The sequence below is a fragment of the Trachymyrmex cornetzi genome, unplaced genomic scaffold (genome assembly GCF_001594075.2).
Source record: "Trachymyrmex cornetzi isolate Tcor2-1 unplaced genomic scaffold, Tcor1.1 scaffold15, whole genome shotgun sequence".
Taxonomy (NCBI): Eukaryota; Metazoa; Arthropoda; class Insecta; order Hymenoptera; family Formicidae; genus Trachymyrmex; species Trachymyrmex cornetzi.
In genome coordinates this window covers 1,149,673-1,170,080 of record NW_017296091.1, presented here as the reverse complement: position 1 = coordinate 1,170,080, position 20,408 = coordinate 1,149,673, and the positions used below count along the sequence as shown (strand labels likewise).

General features: G+C 32.6%; 1 protein-coding gene across 1 annotated transcript; it reads left to right on the top strand.

The window, feature by feature from the left end:
• The first annotated feature begins 7,576 nt into the window (after positions 1-7,576).
• Positions 7,577-15,756, top strand: LOC108758075 (putative inhibitor of apoptosis). Its single transcript, XM_018502853.1, has 3 exons — positions 7,577-7,883; positions 14,188-15,039; positions 15,177-15,756. The coding sequence occupies exons 2-3, from the start codon at positions 14,224-14,226 to the stop codon at positions 15,525-15,527; spliced, it is 1,167 nt and encodes a 388-aa protein (XP_018358355.1). The 5' UTR covers positions 7,577-7,883; positions 14,188-14,223; the 3' UTR covers positions 15,528-15,756.
• The last annotated feature ends 4,652 nt before the right edge of the window (positions 15,757-20,408 follow it).

Sequence of the window (20,408 nt, the reverse complement as noted above, 5' to 3'; positions counted from 1 at the left end):
CTTATTTCAAAATACCTTGGAACATCCAGAAAATTCCATGTAAATATTTATGAGAGAGACATAAATAAATTTTTTAAATTTAAAATCGTTAAGTAGTTATAACATCGATCCCTTTTTTCAAGATCTAGTGAGACAGCAGACCGCTGATACCAGGAATCAGCCTATAATTTGCATGACACATAAGAAAGTTAAAAATAATAAAAAAGAAAATCTTGGATATAGGCTTTATTCTAGCTATTAAAAATTAGAGAAAACTCCGAAAAAATGCCTCTGCTTTTTCTTTGGGAAATCAATTTATATACAAATTCACCATAGTACATGTAGACCGAGCGTTGAGAAGTGGGGACAAGAAGCTCAAGTAAAAAGGACACGGTGGTCAGATTTCACAATATATGATCGCCTAAAGATCAAAGGTTACCAAGAAATTCATGAATGAATTTCATTAAGAGGTGCCTTGACAGACACACACACACACACACACACACACACACACACACACACACACACACACACACACGCACACGCACACGCACAAAACCTTTAGTTCCCATACAGCGCACTTTCTTCAAGAGATCTTTCTGGGAACGTCCTTTTTGGAGATCTGTGCTACATAGGAGGTAACCGCATATATTGTGAAAATGGGCCTTAGATTGAGTGTGCAACAAGAGAAAAATGCACAATTACGAAATTCTTAGATGTATCATGTTTCGCGTTTATAATACGCATATAATATATGTATCCTTTTATTTTTCGTTAATATATATTCGGTGAACAAAGATAAAATGACAGTGCGTGAAACGAAACGCATTCCTTTTCCACGTGAGCTTTACCTCTTCAAATAACCACTTGACCACTGTCCGTACTGGACATATGTTACGTTCGCAGCATACGCGAAGTCGTATGAATGAACTCACGACGATCAATGACTTGTTCAGGTAAAAAAAAAATATTTAAGAATAAAACTACACTTTTTTCATTTGTAGTCTCGTTTCGATACTTTTTGAAGTGAACATTTTATATGTAATTGCCGTGGAGCAATTTCCATGGTCATGACAATCTCTTGTGTAGCTTTTCCTTAAATAATATACAAAACTAGGGTTATATAACAACGAACAATCTCGCTGGGTTTAAAATTAATGACCCTTTAATGCCCAATTTCTTCACTTCTAGATAAGTTGCGGATAACCTTATCCAGGAGATATCTCCATTGTATTCTATGAGATATCTCTTGAATAAAGTTATCTAGAGGTGAAGAAATTGGGCATAAGTCGACAAAGCGACTAGCCTGTTTGCCAAGCAAATGAATAATCATCCGCATTCAGCGAATTTAACATTGAATGAGCGTTCGTTGTTATTAGTGTACTCTTTTAAATCATTCAATCAGAATTTTAGATTCGGAAGGATACATCAATAGCAATGAGCACTCACTCAATGATGAGTCTGCTGAACGCAGTCAGGATGGAGTGATACTTGAATGGGATTTGAGTGGAAATCTGAACATAGCTCAAGAAATCTTTTATCCCTTATTATAGATATATAAATCATGTCGATCACTTTTCGTTTCAGCCGTTTTGGATACATTCACTAAGTGCGATAATACAGGTAAAAAATATACTTCATACAACAAATACTTTTTATCTTAACTGACAAATATGTTTCAAGAAATAATCTAGAGACATGCACGCGTTGTTCCGTGAATTCCATTACCTGTGTTTGACCGATTAAGTCGATTTTTCGGAAGTAGATTAATATAGATACGGGACAATATATCGGAGAATTACACATGTTATTTTATAGTCGAGAGTCTCCTTTTAAGCCTGAGATACAATTGAAAAGCACAGGCAATATAAGAAATATTAATTTTAATCTATCAGAAACCAGGTATATATACCAAAAAATTTCGTTGGGTTTTGAAACTTATTTTTTCCTGACCCTATTGTCTATTCTTAATTGTGTCTTAGGCTATTCAAGAATCTGCAAGGATATATACAGATTTCTAAAGCCAGCAGCGCATTTCCTGTTGAATTAGAATCTCTTATTTCTTAAAACGACATGTTCCCAGTGAAAAATGATAATGAAATCAATGTCAAATCGATGTCGATTCCATTATCATTTCTCACTGGTTATATGTAATAAAATTTATTATATTCGGCATATTTTATAATTGTAAATTATATTTATATAATACATTTATGTAATAGTATTTCTAATAATTATTATATTAAATATTTATGCGTATGAATTATTTTTTTCTTTGTCAAGGTACAAAGATTTTTAGAAAGCGAAATAATACAGGATGTACGTTTTGAATTATATGAATATTAAAATACATCTTGCTTTTTAGCCAATTTTATGATGTAGATGTGATGATCGAGGTTTAAAGTATTTAATTTTTTGTGGCGTCCCTGAAATTTACACGCGGCGCAGTTATATATAAAAAGCGTCTTCTGAGAATTCGTAATTATTCGCGATTGCATGTCGATAAAATGCGCAGAAATTTCGTGGGCGTATATATTTAGATTAAGCGGATGAGATAAATTTTGGAAATGTCACGCCTAATCCATTAAGTCATGTGATAAGATAGTGATCCTTTTTAAAGATTTTTTTTTAGATATAGTAATCTGTTTATACCTGCTCACGAGAGCTGATACATTATCATAAGATATCCTATACATGCAGAGGATTTCGTAAATGGTTTTCGTAAGGCTTTTCCGGGAAAATTGTCTGAAATATTTGTCGGTACCGGTACATGTGCACTCAGAACAATGACTGCTTATTGAGTGCTCGAGCTCTTGTGTACTTGTTTGGTCTGCATTTTTAAATCTAACGGAATACGCCAATCAGATGCAACCCAGTGAAAAATGACAATGGATTCGATGTCGAATCGATTCGATGTCGATTCCATTCTCATTTCTCATTGAGAAGAGTTCACTGAGCGCTCTTGTAAATGCCGATCGGCAATACATAGGATGGAAAATTAAGCTGAAAATGAACCGAAAAATCCATCGTGTGCTGTGTGCTCTGATTTATAAATAGCAAACTGTTGTTTGTCATCATTTTGACGGTCAGCGTGGTATCTGTTTTGATCAACTTCAAATATTCACCGAGGACGCGTGCACTTACTAATTACGCCTTGACTTACGAATTGTGTATTCGACAGAATGGGCAACATTTTCAATAATTTAAAATAATAAAATTCATCGTGTGTAAATATAATTGAGAATGTCGATCACTTTAATATTAAAATAACGATCGACAAATAACGTTAATTTGCTACCCTCATAAAAAATTTTATTGTACGTTTTCGATTTTTCATGTATGTTATTTTATAGTCGAAAGTTTTCTTTTAAGCCTGAGATACAATTGAAAAGCACAGGTAATATAAGAAATATTGATTTTAATTTGTCAGGAATCAGGTATATGTACTAGAAAATTTCGTTGGATTGAAATCTGTTTTCTCCCGATCCTATTGTCTATTCTCAATTGTATTTCAGGCTATTTAAGAATCTGCAGTTTTTTTTTCGTATAGAACCTTCCCTTTTCCGGACCTACACTAATTACAGAACATCCTGTACATAAAATTGTTTTAACATGTTCATTGCCACGCATCACATATATGTGACACGCCGGTTTGTTTCGACAGCCCGGCGGCGGCGTTACATATATTATATAACATTGTTAATTTGCCGTTTTATGATCATGCAAATTTGTTGTAAAGAAATGAAAGAAAAATATTTAAGAAATTTATTTTTTTGAACGTTTTTGTGTGAAAATTTCTTACATACTTGAGAAAAAACACTTTAACAACAAGTTTTTACAATCATAAAATTGAATTGTATTTTATTTTTTAAATGGATTTAAATCTACTAAATTCACAATAAAAAAAGTCAACTGTGTTTTTAAAGTACAACATATTGTCGGTGGAACATTAAGAGAGAAAAAAAGAAAAGGAAGATTTTAAAAACGACCAAAAGTTCCATTTTAGATAATATTGGAATCTAATAATCTGGTAAATGCGGAACATTCTTTTTTTAAGTGGTAGATCCATATAGAATTTCCTGGATTTTAGAAACATGTTTGAGTTCTTTCTTCTTATCTCTAGTACGTTTGTACTTACAGCTATACGTCACAATTTTATTCCTGCAGAAAACGGAAAGCAAACTAAAAATAATGGACCCACCACAGAGTAGTCACCCGCAGCGCGGATGTTGTTCGACACAAGCTTTAGTCGCTTAAGGGAAGTTCGCATTTCTTTTCGAATCTTTTGTCGTATACTGATCACGTGGCAACAATGTGCTTTGTTCACGAAATTTTGCTTCCAATAAAGTCGGGCGTACGTGACAGAATGCATGTTCGGAAAAAAATTATATATCTTTTCTATTGTAGATATTCTAGACTTCTAAATCTTTATTTAACTTAAAGACAGTAATTTATTGAAAAATATACATCAAGTTTATACAACCAACGGCTTTTTTCAAAGGTGTCTTGAACGACGTTACTAATAACGAAAGTAACTTTCGAGCCTTATAACTCGAACAGTACTTAATGAAAAATAACTTTGTTATAGTGTTTTGAAAAGCTTAAATTTTTATATCAGCTATTAAATTTTGGCATCAAAAATAGAGTGTTCCATTAAAAAAAATCGATTTAACCTTAACTTGACCTTGGCGACGTCACTCATGGTCAAATTGATAAGATCAGTAAATAAATCATTTTAAACCACACAATTTTTGTACGAAATATTTTTCTCAGAAATGCTTACTTTTCAAGATATTTAAAGGATCCGGGACTTTTCGAATATGTATATTAATATTACTTAAAATTAGAAAGATTACCTTTCGTCCTGAACAAAAAACACATATTTTAGAGAAGCTTAGATAGCAAAGAAATCTTTTTCAATTTAAAACTTATTTATTTTTTAAGATAGATGTTCTCATAGCAATAACAATATAATAATTTATTTATTGTTTTTTGAGAAGAATTTATATTTAAAATTGAATAGTATTTTCGGTTAAAATATTATGAAAATAAAGATTAAAAGAAGAAATCAATTCAATCACACTGATATATTCAAAACTTTTAAACATTATTCTTATAGCGCGATTGACTAGAAAGGTAAAATTGTGAAGAATAATTTTTTTCTGCCATGGCATCACTGTGCGACGTGGCATGTACATTCAATTGATTGAGCAACCGCGTATCGGAAATACTTATACCTGATGAAATCTTCAATGGGATTTTACTCGCAGCAAGCCCATCCCTCTCGCCGCCACTGCTATGCGTCAGCGTATGTATCAACTTTCCATGGCCGTTAGACCCGTATCAAGACGTATCAACGCCCTGAGTAGATACGACGAGCAAATTACTCAAATTCCTCGATTGTCACTGCAGATGAAGCGTATCGAATTTGTTTTCGATATTTGTATCTTTCCCTTGAACTCCAAAAACGCAACGTTAAAAGAAATATAACGTGTGTTTTCTCGTGTTTTGTACTTTTATATTTCAGAAAACAAAATCATAATAAGGACATTAAGTGGAAGTCATTGTAGGAAAAATCATAATATTATCCGTGGCACTTTTAACGATAACTTTGAAATAAATTCTTGACATGATAATGAGAAAGAGAGAGAGAGAGAGAGAGAGAGAGATTTTGTAAAGTGGTTTTTCTTAATTAAAAAATTCAAGCGATTATTGTCGTTAGATTTATTGATTTTCAAATATGAATAAAAATCTTATTTTGGTTGAGATTTGATGAAGAAAAACTATATAATTAAGTAACATATTAAAATAACATAAAAATGTCGAGGGCAAAATTACTTTCTAAATTTTTAGAGTGGAATCTAAAAGGGAAAATGGAGCCAGAAGAAACTTTAATTTTAGAGAATATTTATAATTATACACAGTGGCAGTCATTACATATCACTTTTGTATGAATTAGATTTGCAGTAAAATCTTATTCTCAGAATACATATCATATGTTAGGAACAAAATTTCAGTCAAAATAAAGTTAAGACTCTAAGAACGAGCAAAAGCTCGTGAATTCCATTCGCATTTCATAACGATTTTAAAATATAATTTATAAAAAGTTTGCCAATATATTATACCGCTTTATAGATAAAAAACAATTGGATTTAAAAAAGAATCTTTTTTAATTAAAGTATATACATTTTTGGATGGAATTTAGATTCACTCTAAACCAAAAAAAAACGAAAAATGTTTAAATTTGTTCCCTACAGGAATGTTAAAGTATAGTCTCTTGTGGCTTTCGAAGGTGAAGGTAAATAGTGAGCGGATCGGCAATAAAAGGCACAAAAGGGAGAAGAACACAAAAACAGCAAGGAATGCTGTAAGAAGTAAGACCGGGTAAACCGGATAAGTTACGATAGCCGAATAGCCGATTGCTGGCGACGATAAACTCTCAGCTAAATATTCGGTAAAGATACTTTTTCATGCTGTCGCTCGACGCTCATTTTTAGCGTCAAAATAGATCACGTTAGCGCAAAATTGACACTTGATATTCGTCAATTATTATTATGTGATCTGTTTTAACGCTAAAAAGAAACGTCGAGCATAAAAAAAGTACCTGAACTCATAGTTCACGTATATTACTTCCCCTTCAACCCTTCGTGGTCACACAGGGAACAAAATGAATGACCTTATCATTTTAATTGATTACCATATTTACAGCTTTTATTTTTTAAAATCACAAAAACGACTTTGAACGTACTTTAAATATTGCAGAATATAGAAATGCAGTGGCTTAAAAAAATGTTTAATTTTAACATATTTAAAAAAACCGCAATGGCTGACGTCCAAGGAACAATAAACTTTGGATAAATGGCAGTAAGTCCCGTTTTAAAAAAGATCTTGGAAATATAAAGCTTCACATCTTTTTGGGATCTCCTGGACTGGAGGTGACCACGAAGGGCACACTAAGGACGAAAAGATAATTTCACGCGTGACGATCCTACTTGAAAATTCTTTGAGTCGTGAACACGCCAACACGGCTCGCCCAGACGCCATTGACGTTAGTGGCGTCACTGCGTCACACCCCGCTGAGAGGGAGAGAGCGGGGGATACGATACGAGTTACTACCGTTGATAAAACTGGCAGTGCCGGCCATATCGCGCTATAATCCTATAATACGGTATTGTGACGACACCGAGCCTGACCGAGCAAAGAGAAACTGGTAGAAATGCCTCTCGGCCTTTTATAAGCCAACTGTGCTACAGTACAGGCAGTTGATCGTTATTTTCGAGATAGCTTAAAGCCCTGCGCACAATAGAAGGAATAAGATTGGGAACAAATATTAAACGATTTTAACCTATCAGAAATTGGATACATCGGAATACACGGTTTCTGATAAATTGAAATCGTTTATTCCTTATCCCTAATCCTTATTCCTGCTGTTGTGCACAGAGCCTTAACACTCGAGCTGTGTATACATACTCACTGTACTGGCGCTACAGCGACTGCAGCGACTCGGATAAGCGTCGGACAATTCCTGAAGCGGCGCAGGGCGAGCGAGCAGCGACCTCAGTCAGGCTCGTATTGGAATCTATTTCGTGCAGCTTCGTGATTCGACGCGACCGCGAGCAGACGTACCTTCGTGTCTTATCCGTCTACCGCGTGCCTCGTGTGAGTGTTGTCCTCAAGTACAACGGGCAGCTATTCGTTTTGCGAACGAAACCCTCCGTGTGGCACAACAACGCGACGTTCGCAAAACGACACGAGTCGCGAAATAAGACGGTTGCAAAATCGATGGAGAGAGCGGGTCGGAACGGATCGAGCTGAGGGACAAAGCCGTGGCGTGGAAATTGCGTGGAAAGACAAAGACAAGCGTAGCGGTTCACGGCTGTCTGGTCGTCCGAATCGATTTTTGGGTACGTTTCTTCACAGTGTACCATAACGTGTCATATTCTTTGATAACTTGTAAAAAAAAAACACGAGAGTTGCTATTTTCTCTTCCTTGTGTTTTCTTTTACCATCTGTATGAACGCTTGCCTGACGCTCACGCGAGAAAGTAGGATAAGTACATCCGGGACGGTTGAAGAAAAAAAAAAGCTGGGTATAAAATTAAAATAGTCGCGAATTCGATAAGAACAGTTGACCATGACAACTGATAAAATTCGATTGCCTTGTTTGTTTACTATGTCCTCTCCCATTTACCACTCCTCTCTCCCCTCCCCCATCTTTCCCCTACCTCCCCTACCGCTTTATCGGTACCTTTTGACGCAGTGCTGCGCGGCGTCGTTTATTATCTAACGCTGGGCGGGTCTGCGGGGAAGCGAACTATCATGTAACGGGAGAGAAATAATTTGTAGTCGGAAAAAGAAAAATTAATTTGATTAATACAAGGTTTAATTAGAATCACGACTAAAAACGTTTTCCAACAAAGAGATAATGTAACACAGTGAACGTTGGATGTTAATGATTCACTATGTTTTACATATTCCTTGTCGAAAAACGCCCTAAAATTAGTACAAATAATGAGCTAAAGCTAGATGCTTGTCTAACTTTTAAAATAATTTTGTCGTGTAATAACAAACGTTTCTTTCTTTATTAGGTCCTTTCCAACGTTTAAACATATTCATGTAGCTATTACTCAAATATGGCATAATAAACGTGTAATAAAACGATCAGCCGTTAAACAAATTTAAAAAAAGAAAGAATGGCCGCGTTCAACGGAAAAAAAGTAATCGCTTAGTGATTCTTTAATGTGATCTTCGCTGGATCTAAAGGCAAGAACCAATGGGGTGCATTCAAAACAACTGCTCACCGAGCTCTCATCTGTTTGGCATATTCCATTAGATCCTAAAAATAAATACCTAATTAACTGATTAGTTTTCTCTGCTAAACACAGGCATTGGTAATTGACATTTGATGTTAGAGGAACCTTTAGAGAAAGCGAGTAATTTGAAACTGGTGAAAATGTTTTGCTTTTTGTACACTTGATTCTTTGAATTAGATTTGAAAGGAATAATTTCAGATAATTCCTTATGAACCTAACCTAATCTCGACCGGCTTACATGGAGAATAACAAATGAAAAAGAGATACAGTTGCAATAAACCGACTACAATTTTTAAAATTTCTTTCAAAATTGACTAACGATTCTTTTGCGAACAGTACAAAAATAAGATATGTTGTAAAGCAAAATGGTAAGAACCATCTGGCGAACAAAGAATTTCAATCGGATATGAAATTCAAATAGATGAGAAAACATAAAATTTGAAACACAATAACTGTTATTTGTTTGGAACATAATAGCTGTTCTTTGTTGCTCCGCAGTCTATTATATTGTACTTATTTTTATCTTGTTTTTACTTTTATGTTATTTAATGTCAACTGTATCATATTGTACATTAAATTTATTTGTTTTGGTTCGTGGCTCTTCTTAGTATTTCTTTTATCGTACTTATTGTTAACACATTTAAAATGAATTAGACAATGCAGGGTGTCCCAGAAGCGCAAACGAGATTTTACAAAAAATGACTTTACAAAAAAATTAATCGAAAATGTTGAATAAAATTGTTTTACACAAAGCTTTGTTTTCTAGATAGAATAATAGTCGTTAAATGTGTGCATTTATAAACATTACGTATATAAAAGGATACTTTGGGAATTCTATAATTAGATATTAGAGAGAAAAAGAGGGAACAAAAAATATATGTATATAGAATAAAAATTAAAAAAATTTAAATATATAGAATAATTATCGATTTATTTGAACGATTTATCAAAATTTCATTCAAAAGTTCGTACGTGAAAAGCCTCACGTATTTTCCTTTCCCTTTTCTACCTGCCTGTCAACCACCTTCAACTAAGGTTTTGAAGTCTTTTAAAGGATTATCTTTTTTCTCTATCTTTTTTGGTTCTCTCTCAGTGTTTGTAAACGAGGTTATTGACCTCTTGTCTATTGTTTGAATAGACCCAGGGATAGTACATTTTCTTTGACCCAAACAAAAAGGATACCCCTACTAGGACTACATTCCAAAATTCCTCTCCAAGGAAGATTTTATTCTATATGCTACCGTATTACGTGTACTATACATATGTCGAGTAAAATTTGCCTCGGAGAGGAAGTTTTGAAACGTAGCCTAAATTGGATCGATTTCCAATAGTGACAGTACTTTGACCTCTTGTAATGTTCAAAAGAAGTAGCTGAAAGCTAGTATACTGCAGCTTTGTGGCTTCTAAGAAGAACCTTTATTGTCTCACACGGACAACATGTTTCTGAATCAAATTACTGTTTCATTCTATATTCGAGAGGATAAGATAATTGTGAGTTATCGTATTTGGATTGTCTATATCTTTTGATAAGTCATTTATCATTACAGGGAATCTTTAATAAGAGATATGACATTTGATATCGTCTAGAGATCATTCACTTCCATATGTTCGAGATGTATGGAAGGTTCATGCCTGATTTCGTTGATGTTTGTTGGCTCATCGCAATTAACAAACATTGACTGAGTTGAGAATTTCGATTCTTTGATTTCTTTGAATTCATTTCATAAAAATTAAAAATAAGTTGTCTCGTTTTTCTCGTTTTCTGCATCTCTCGAGTCTCAGATATTTTTATATTACACGGAAAAAACGATTTTGCTGAAGTATCTAAGAATTTAGATACAGATCTGAAAATAATTTTGTTGGATTATCAAAATTTAATAAGGACCTAAATTCAGACCTCATTTTATTGAAACCATATTAAAAATTTTTTTAATTGAATTCATGCACACTTTAATTTATACAAAGTAATTTATACAAAACAATTAATTTTTTTTTCAAAATTTTTGACTGTTTTTCCAACATATACATTATTATATAAGTACATAGATTAGATCTCAGACGATGTCGATAGAATTAAATAATATCAACAGATCAACAAATTTTAAAATTTTATGTACGTTACAATGTACACAGAGTTTGAAAGATTAAACCAACGGAGCTCAACCGATGTTTTGAATCGGACCTTTCAATTGTACGACTAACGTACCTAACTTAAACCCACGTATAAGCAACGTTGCCAGTTCTCTCGCAGCTGGAAATAATAAAGAAGACGTGAGCGTCTAAAGGAGGTTTTGCGCTGATGTCATTATAATTCTCTGAAGTCTGAACGATAAATGTCTCCCCGGTATAGCATATACGTGACGTTGGCATCAATGTGTCATTTTGCGATTACACGAAATATTGCAAAACAGACACGGACTTTGTGCATTTATTCTCAGATTTATTCGCCGATTGATTCATAATGACTGACCTCAGCAAAATTAGTAAGAAACGATGATACGAATAAAATGAGAGGAAATTTTTGTGAAAAAAAAGACTGTTTTTTCACAGAACTCTCAAATAGAATCTCAAGATTAAAAACTGAATAGCAAATAATGATTATTATTGTGTCTAATTCGAAGCGATTAGTTAGTTGACACCAAGAATAAAGAAAGGAATCCGTGAAGACATCTAATCGATTCTTAGCCAATAGATAATTTCACTCTAAATTATGATTGTCGAGAGTTTTGTGACGACACCCTATATATCGCCACAATAACGGATCAATTCTAAGCAGAATAAGACTGGCAAGACATGTTCTTGTAAGATTTGTAAATTGAAGATTAGAATTCGACCAATTAGAACAAAATGAATTAAAATTATCGGATTGGTCGAATTCTAATCTTCAATTCGCAATCCCCAATCTTCAATGCAATGTGACACAGACATGTGTCTACGTTGCAAGGTCTTTTTTTTTTTTACTGAAACGCCGACGCGTGACGCGCCTTGGCTGCAACAAATAAGGACAGAAAAGACGTTCTCTAGAGCGACACTGGCGAGACTAATATCCGTATTGTATGTTGAACAAAAGTCTTGTTAAGTCGCGTTAAGCTATGCAATTTCACGATACCATGACCGAGACATTTCCTGTCGTCAGACCTGTGGAATTTCTGGCGCCCAGATTTTTCTCTTTCTCAAGTACGGTGTTGGTAACAACATTCCACAAGATCGGCTAGCGGTCTCTACAGTTAATCAGTCGCTGCGGCCTTAGAGGTTGGGTACTTTTCAACTTCCCAAATTTTCCGGTTTCGACTAATCCTGATTCATCAGTTGCCCTTCAGACTCTTTCCCGACTGCAGACTAGTGATTCATTGTAGATCTGGACTTGTGGAATGTTGCTACAGAACTTAACTTAAGATCCAGCAGACTCTCCCTTCTAAAAACCATGTCTGTTACAACACAGGCTGTACTTATTTCATGCGACTAAATACTTTGGATTGTCGATACTTTTTAACGTGAGAATTCACAAAATAATTCTCAAATATTTTCAACTCGCTGATTTGAAGTTTCTAATGTACTAAACATCACTAAGTATTTTTTTGATAAAGTATTCTTTCGTTTCGAAGTTTCTCGAGATTTATTATTTAAAAAAATTTTAAAGATATTTCTCTCGCTGTCCCAAACGGAGAAAAGGTCTTCATTCCTCGAAATGGAATGAAGACCGGGGCACATTCGTTGCCTGCAGACGGTCCTACCGTTCACAATTCATTCCGCGGATACGCGTCGCGTTCCCGTGTAATGTAATAAGACGAACAGAAATAGAGGCCGCGTTAGCGGCAACGTTGCATTCGATGTACCGGGTGTCGCAGCTGACAGCTGTAAGTCTTCCGAACACATTGCTAGTTTATAAGGAAGTCGACTTTCTTGTTGATAACAATGGTTTTGTGGTTAGATTACATTCGCTATAATATATATATATATATGCAAAAATAATACATGAATTTGCACGTATATACTTATAGGAGACATTTATGGCATATGTTTCTCCTGTTTAAAATATCGATTCAAGTGTGCTATGATTATTGCTTGTTCGAAAATGTTATTGCTATTATATTTTATTAACATTCGCGTGAAATGTAAAAAATAATATATACGCCCCAAAAATTATTTTAAAGAAATTAAAGAAAAAATTTTGCGCTTATTTTAATCTAAAAAAAATATAGAATTATTATCAATATGTTAATTTTAATTGTAAATCATCAAAGAGAACAATGAAAATTGAGGTTGAGGTGTAAATCTTCTATGCAAGTAATTACTTTAAAAAAACATGTATAGTTAATTATTTGTATTATTCATTATTGTTATATATTATAATTATTTATATTATTATCGCTATTCAACATCGATATATTAAACTACAAAATCCATCTCGATGTGTTTTCAGACGTTGGTATTTCTTGAATGTTCAACAGAGATGAATATTTAAACAGGAAGCACGTATCTCGAAGGTATTTTATACCTGGTGTGCTTCCTTTTAATCGTAAAATTGATGGTTCTAGTCTTTTATACTTTTTATTGGTATTTTTTTGCACAAAAAGAAAAGAGACAAGAAAAATATTTCAAATATTACCTGTGATGTCCAGGCTATAATACTTTTTAAATATCATACAGGATGTTTTAAAAAGTTTAACACCGCTCGTGGATAGCAAGAAGTTTAAATTAAATAGAAAAATCCTTTGCCATTTTACAATTTTCGTAATAATCAATGAATTTAATTAATAAATGTCTGCTAATAAGCCAAACTGTCCACAATATACCAGCAGTGGTAACAAATTCAATCAGAAATAGTTAGTAAATTGACACAAAAAATATCATATTAACATATTGCTATTTTTTTCCAACATAATTTAACATTAGCAAGTACCGGATAAAGCGCTTTTACTGTATTTTTATCAACATTTTGTCCCAAATATGTACAAATATGAAGTAAAACTAAAACGTAGTTCAAGGCTTTTTTCGAGCAATAATTTTATTCAATATTTAGTTCATCTTAATACTATGTTCAATTCTATTTAGTTGTACAAACCACGTAATTTTTTACAACCATTAACAAATCAGGAACCTAATAACTACCATTTACACGTATAAATGGTAGTACGATGTAAATGGTAGTTATTAGGTTCCTGATTTGTTAATGGTTGTAAAAAACTGCGTGGTTTGTACAACTAAATAGAATTGAACATAGTATTAAGATGAACTAAATATTGAATAAAATTATTGCTCGAAAAAAGCCTTGAACTACGTTTTTGTTTTAAGTTAGACGAGCGTTTTAAGATTATTAATGAAGTAAAACTGTTAAATGAATTTTTATTATATAAAATTTCAGCATCTATTGACATTTATTAATTTTTTTACAGGCTCACAAAAAGCAGCTTTATAACTATATTACAAAAATGACCGAATATATCGAACAATGTATCTTTCCTCGAAACCATTTGCAACGAAAATCACCAATAAAGTCTCATATATTTATCGAAGAAGATGAAGTTGATAATGGATCCTCGATGTCTTCAGATTATCGATTTGAATCCGCTCGTTTGGCCAGCTTTAAAAACTGGCCATGTTCGTGGACAAAGCCAGAGAAACTCGCGGCGGCTGGATTTTTTTATACTGGCGAAAGCGATAAAGTGAAATGTTTCGAATGTAATATAGAAATATGTCAATGGCGGGAAGAAGACAATCCAATGGTTGATCATCAGCGGTGGTCTGGAAAATGTAGGTTTATTCGTAAAATTCCATGCGGCAATGTGCCGATCGGTACGGATCCTAGCGCAATTCCGGCGCCTGTACCTAAAGGAGTAGATGTATGTGGACCTTATGGTTCAATATACATGCCTTTTTCCGGTCCAGATCATGATGAAGATCGAGAAATTGAACAAAAAATGAATTCTACATTGAAAGAATTCACTGAAACATCAAGACCGAAGCATCCCGAATACGCTAGTTATGCTGCTAGATTAGCGTCGTATGATAGATGGCCTAAAGCAATGTCACAAACTAAAGAAGAACTAGCAACTGCTGGTTTTTATTATACTGGAAGTGGCGATCAAACATTATGTTATCATTGCGGTGGAGGATTAAGGGATTGGGAGCCAAATGATGATCCTTGGGTGGAGCATGCCAAATGGTTCGAATACTGTCCTTATTTGCTTTTGACTAAAGGAATGGAGTTTGTGAGCAACATTACAGGGAGAACGTATATCGGAGCAGTAAGCATTTAATAAAATATATTAATAGAATTATACAATTTGTATAATTAAAATATTTATAATAAATATTTTAATTATGAAATTGTGTGTTGAATGCAATAATAATTAATTCTAAATTGTTTTATTTTTTCGCGTAGGAAAACGTATCAACTGCAGTTGATAAATTGAATGAAAAATTAGAGAAAGCTGAGAGTACTGCCAGCGGAAGTTCTCAAAATTCAATCAGTTCTGAAATAACTAATAATAATACAGAAGCAAGTGCTGTAGCAGGTGAAGCTAAAAGCGAGGAACAATCTGTCCAATCACAGGGTGACAAACCATGCGACAAGGATGCAAGATTATGTAAAATTTGCTATAGTAGAGAAGTACGGATTGTATTTATGCCATGCGGACATTTATTGGCGTGTGCAGAGTGTGCGAAAAATATGAAAATATGCGGCGTATGTCGTAAGAATGTTGAACTTACTGTACAAGTGTACATCTCATAGTGTCTTTATCCTTGTGATAAATAATCGGATTCTGATAAAATTTTCAACTTATCATCATTATGAAGACTGACATTTTCAAGCAAAACTAAATGACATGACTCATGTAGCATACCGATTAGCAGGTACAAACTATATAACGTTGAAGCTCTTGTTAATGAAATATTAACTTTTCACGGTTATTATGGTCTCAATAGAAAGGATATTCTGTTGTAATATTAACAAGTGAATGTACTTTTTGTAATCGTTGTACAAGTAATAAATGTTCCTATATTTAAATATATATATATATAAATGCATATAGCTACGTAATCGGTATTGCAAAAATTGTTAGTCGATGTATACATATGTGGCATATCACAAGTTTTCATATTTTAACTATTAAATAGCGCAAATACAGGAAGTTGTTAAAATCAGAAGAAATAGATTGTACCTGCAACGGAACGTTGCTATTTGAACGTTTTCGAGTTTATACTGTTTCCCAATGCAACATTTGCCAAAAAGGATATTATTGTGATGGAAGACAAAGATAAAGCGGCACCATTGTACGAGTACAAATAGCAACACGGCATGAAGTCTAGTCATTAGTATTATGTAATGATGAGAAATAAGATATATATTCATATACAAATATAGGTTATGAATATTTCGGTATTTAGTTCATTGAAATGGTATATTAGGCTAAATGTTCGTATGCAGAGAAAAATAAAAAACTTTGTTATAAATTGCATCTGGCTTAGTCAAGTCTAAAAATAGTTTTGTGGAAAACGTATTTCGCAGTCATTTATAATTTTAAATCGTTTTCGAAAATAGGAGATGAGGACAGACTTTATCGACACTCTGTAGATAGAAATCATGGTTCTTGGAGCGTTAATATTTGTATCAATATGTACAATTTTTCTAAAATAATCATCACCTTTCTTTTGATCTATATTGAATTTTCTTTAATAGCGAATTGCGCAGTAATATACTTTTTTTTCTTGCTGAATGTTTGTAAACTAACTTTATTAGCCTTTCTACTATAAATTAATGAAGAAATTCAGAATTTAGTCTACCAATCTTTTTCTAATTTCTGTTATAATAGACATTCCGTTTATACATATTAATATACTGCAAATGATTAAACACATCACTGTCCATAAGTGGAAAATATGAAATTTTATCATAACGAATCTAAGCACTCCAGGGTACGGTTGATAAAAATTAATCGACGTTGATACAAAATTAACACAATATTCAAGTTCAAGGCTCCTGATCTATCGCACTTACACAATATGAGGTAGGCTCTAACATCAATATGGTTGACAATTAAAGATCCTTAAAGAAATGTAACGTAAGAATTTGTTAATGTAAATGTACGTGTCGTTATTATTATTTCGTATAGGTAATATAATTAATAAATTTAGTAATTCTAAGATTATGAAACGAGGAACTTTTGGCATACTCGATAGTGTATAAAGGATGTAGTTCTTACGGCTACATTGGTGGATATTTATAAGTTATTTCATATAAGGTTATTATGCATTGAATAAACCTCAGATTTGGTCATTTTATATAAAAGCTAGGTTAAATCAAGGCATAAAGAAACAATCACACATACAAGTGACCCACAATTATACAATTGAATCGAGTTCCTAAAAGTTGAGAATTCTAAGTTTATGTCCACGAATCGACTAATTATATCAATTAGCATCGAAATTCTGAAACAATTCGGTATATATACAGGGCGATTGATAAAGACTATAACAGCTTAAAAGTAGACTTTTGAGAATATTAAGACGAAAATTGTAATACCAAAATGTCGAGATATAATATATTTATAATATGATAGTTTTTGATATAATATATTTATAATATACTATAATATTTTTTGAATTGTAATTTAAAGTTAGCGAATCATTAAAGTTGCACGTTCAGGTGTGATACAATACAAAGTGCTTAAAGCGTAAGCTAATTGTTATCTCTTGTTGAAATCGATATAAAAATTACGTATGCAAATTTAAAACTATTGATGTTTGTTATACTGAAAAATTATAGCCTCGATTATTTTGGTTATATTTTCGTCTCAAAATGATCTCAGGAATCTCCATTTAAGTGTTATGGTTTTTACGACATCTTGTGTGTATATATTTATATAAAATTAGTACAGGAATTGCATTTTAATATCTAATATTTAATTTATCTGCGACTATATTTTGTATATATTATGTCTACGTAAAATAAATTAGCGTATTTCCGTAGAGGGAAATACATAATTTTTAAATATCAGCAATATAATGATTTCACTGAGATGAGCTTAGCAAAGTTACATATAATAAAAAATATACATTTACGTATGTATATTTCAAGAGTAATTCTATGTTTATAGAAACAAGGAAATATTGTAAAATTCTTATTTTCTGAATAATCTGAAATAATTTCAAAATGAAACAATATTATAGTACCATATTTCGCTTCATTTCACAAGTATATAGAAAATAATATGAGGTGTTGGTATAGAAACATGCGTACATACAATAATTATCCATGGAGATAGGGTTCTATCAAATATAATAATCGTTCTTTCGATATGGACGATCTCTTTTGTGTTAATGAAATTGAATTGTAATAGTGTGTGTTCGACAATGAGAAAAAATGAGACCAAAAATTTTGCATTTTCGTGTTGTAATCGTTTTTCTAATATAAATTTTCTCGTAATTACGTTCTCTTTGTCCAAAGTTATTCTGTTCTATTAGTACACAATTATATAAATATACACATGCATTTACACACATATATATATATATATTTTTGTATACTTATTTTTATGATAGATGTTAATTTTATTTTTGTATCACGAATGCATATTTACAGCACAGATATTTTCACATTTTTCTACGAACTTTCGGATGTTTGACTTTTTTTTTATATATCTGCAGTAAAATGCATTTGTGATAATTGGACGTGTACCCTGGGCAAAATAACTTTGACATTATATTGTACAAAACTTAGAGATACACATGTAATAACGACAATTATAATACAAAATAAAATTTCAAATGAAGAAGGCGATTGTTTCTCTCAATAACATTCCATATACGATTCTCGCATGTCCACTTGTGCATACAATAAAAAGAGCACGATAAAAGAGAAATGTCACACGAATTAACTGCGTCACTCAATAAAGAAAAAAACAAGTTATCCTTTCTATTAAAATGTCTGTAATGTATAACGCGTTTGTCTAGAATTGCATTGAGAGACAAAGAAAATACGATAATAAAACATACGTAATATGATCCTTGCAATTAAAGATTTATATTTTAATTTTTTTATTACAGCATTTTTTTTTATTAAGCAATTCGTTGAATATACAAGTCATATGTTATAATAAATCATTACTCTTTAAAATCGATATAATATAAAGATGTTTATGGTAATGATAAATATCGATTTGAATCAGTCCGTTTGGACAGCTTCAAAAACTAACTGTATTTATTCAAAAACTAGCTGAAAGGACAATGTATTTATATTTTGACCGTATATTTGAAAAACTCAATTAATACTATAATGTAACTGCCTATTACGGTCCGAGCTGGATCTTTATTGCTTTAAATAATTCAATCTTGAATTACTAATATATTCTATACATGTACTTGCATATATACCATATTGTAGTCTTTTTCAAACTGCGCGCCGAATTGTTTTTCCGGACTAAATAAACGCAATTAAAACTACTCTAGTAATCGCGAATTAAATTGACAAGCAATTTTTTTATTTAGCTGAAAGGAGTCAAAGGAATTCGCTGAATTCTATTATACAAGCGAAAGCGACAAAGTTCAATGTTTTGATTGTGCAAAAATATACAAATGGCAGATAGAAGACAATCCAATGATCGAACATCAACGATGGTCTAAACCTAAATGATTTGTTCAGTATGGATTCTAGCACAATTCCGCTACTCGTATTTAGAGTACTGGATGTATGTGGAATAAATATATTTTCTTGAATGCTTACTGTTCTGATATTGTTCTTCCCTGTAATCTTGCTTACAAACTCTATTCCTTTATTTAAAGTCAGATAAGGATAATTATTAACTTTATTACCCACAGATCACCGTTTGGCTGCTATATAATTGTAAGAAATAAATAGAAGTAAACAACAGAAGCTACGGTTAGGACTGTGCGACTCATGGCAAAGACAGATGTCTAATAGTGTAGAGGAGATTGGGTTTCGGTTCAAATTTCAGCACTGCCGGATATTTTTCTGCAGTTATCTAATGGATGAAAAACAAAAGATAGAAGGAATGAATTGTTGGATCAACAAATGGAATTACTGGTCGAACTGTTTCGAAGAGCCCCGACTATGACCGTTATGCTGTCCGATTAGAGTCGTATCACAAATGACCTAAAGCATTGTTAGAAATTGAAGAAAAATTAACAACTGCTAGGTTTCTATTATTTAGAAAGTGGCGATAAAATATTGTGCTTTCACTGTCGAGAATTATAAAACTGGCAATCAAACGGTGATCCGTGCATATCTAGTTCGATAACCGTTTGGTCAAGTCTCTAATTCTCCTCCACAGTGAAAGCATAATAATTTACATGCGAATATACGCATTTAAATGTTTACAAATACACGCGTACATATACTCGCGCGTTATAAGTAAAAGATACATCAAATTATCTGAAATAAATATGGCAGCAATCAAATTCTATGGTTTCAGAGCTCCATATTTCTTTACCCTTTGATCTTTTGTAATTGTAGCAGTGGAGATATTTATTTAGAATTATAAACTATATCTCTCAAAACGGAGCAATTCGACTAAGCTTATTTTTCCAAGAAACGTATGAAGTCTGTTACATTAAAATTTGGATTAAGATAATTTAATGGTAAATAAGAATAAGT

What these genes read in the sequence shown, in the direction of transcription:
- LOC108758075 (XM_018502853.1), top strand. Translation starts at nt 14,224, where the DNA reads ATGACCGAATATATCGAACAATGTATCTTTCCTCGAAACCATTTGCAA. An exon ending in GGAGAACGTATATCGGAGCA is followed by an intron (nt 15,040 to 15,176) that starts GTAAGCATTTAA and finishes TTTTTCGCGTAG; the next exon opens with GAAAACGTATCAACTGCAGT.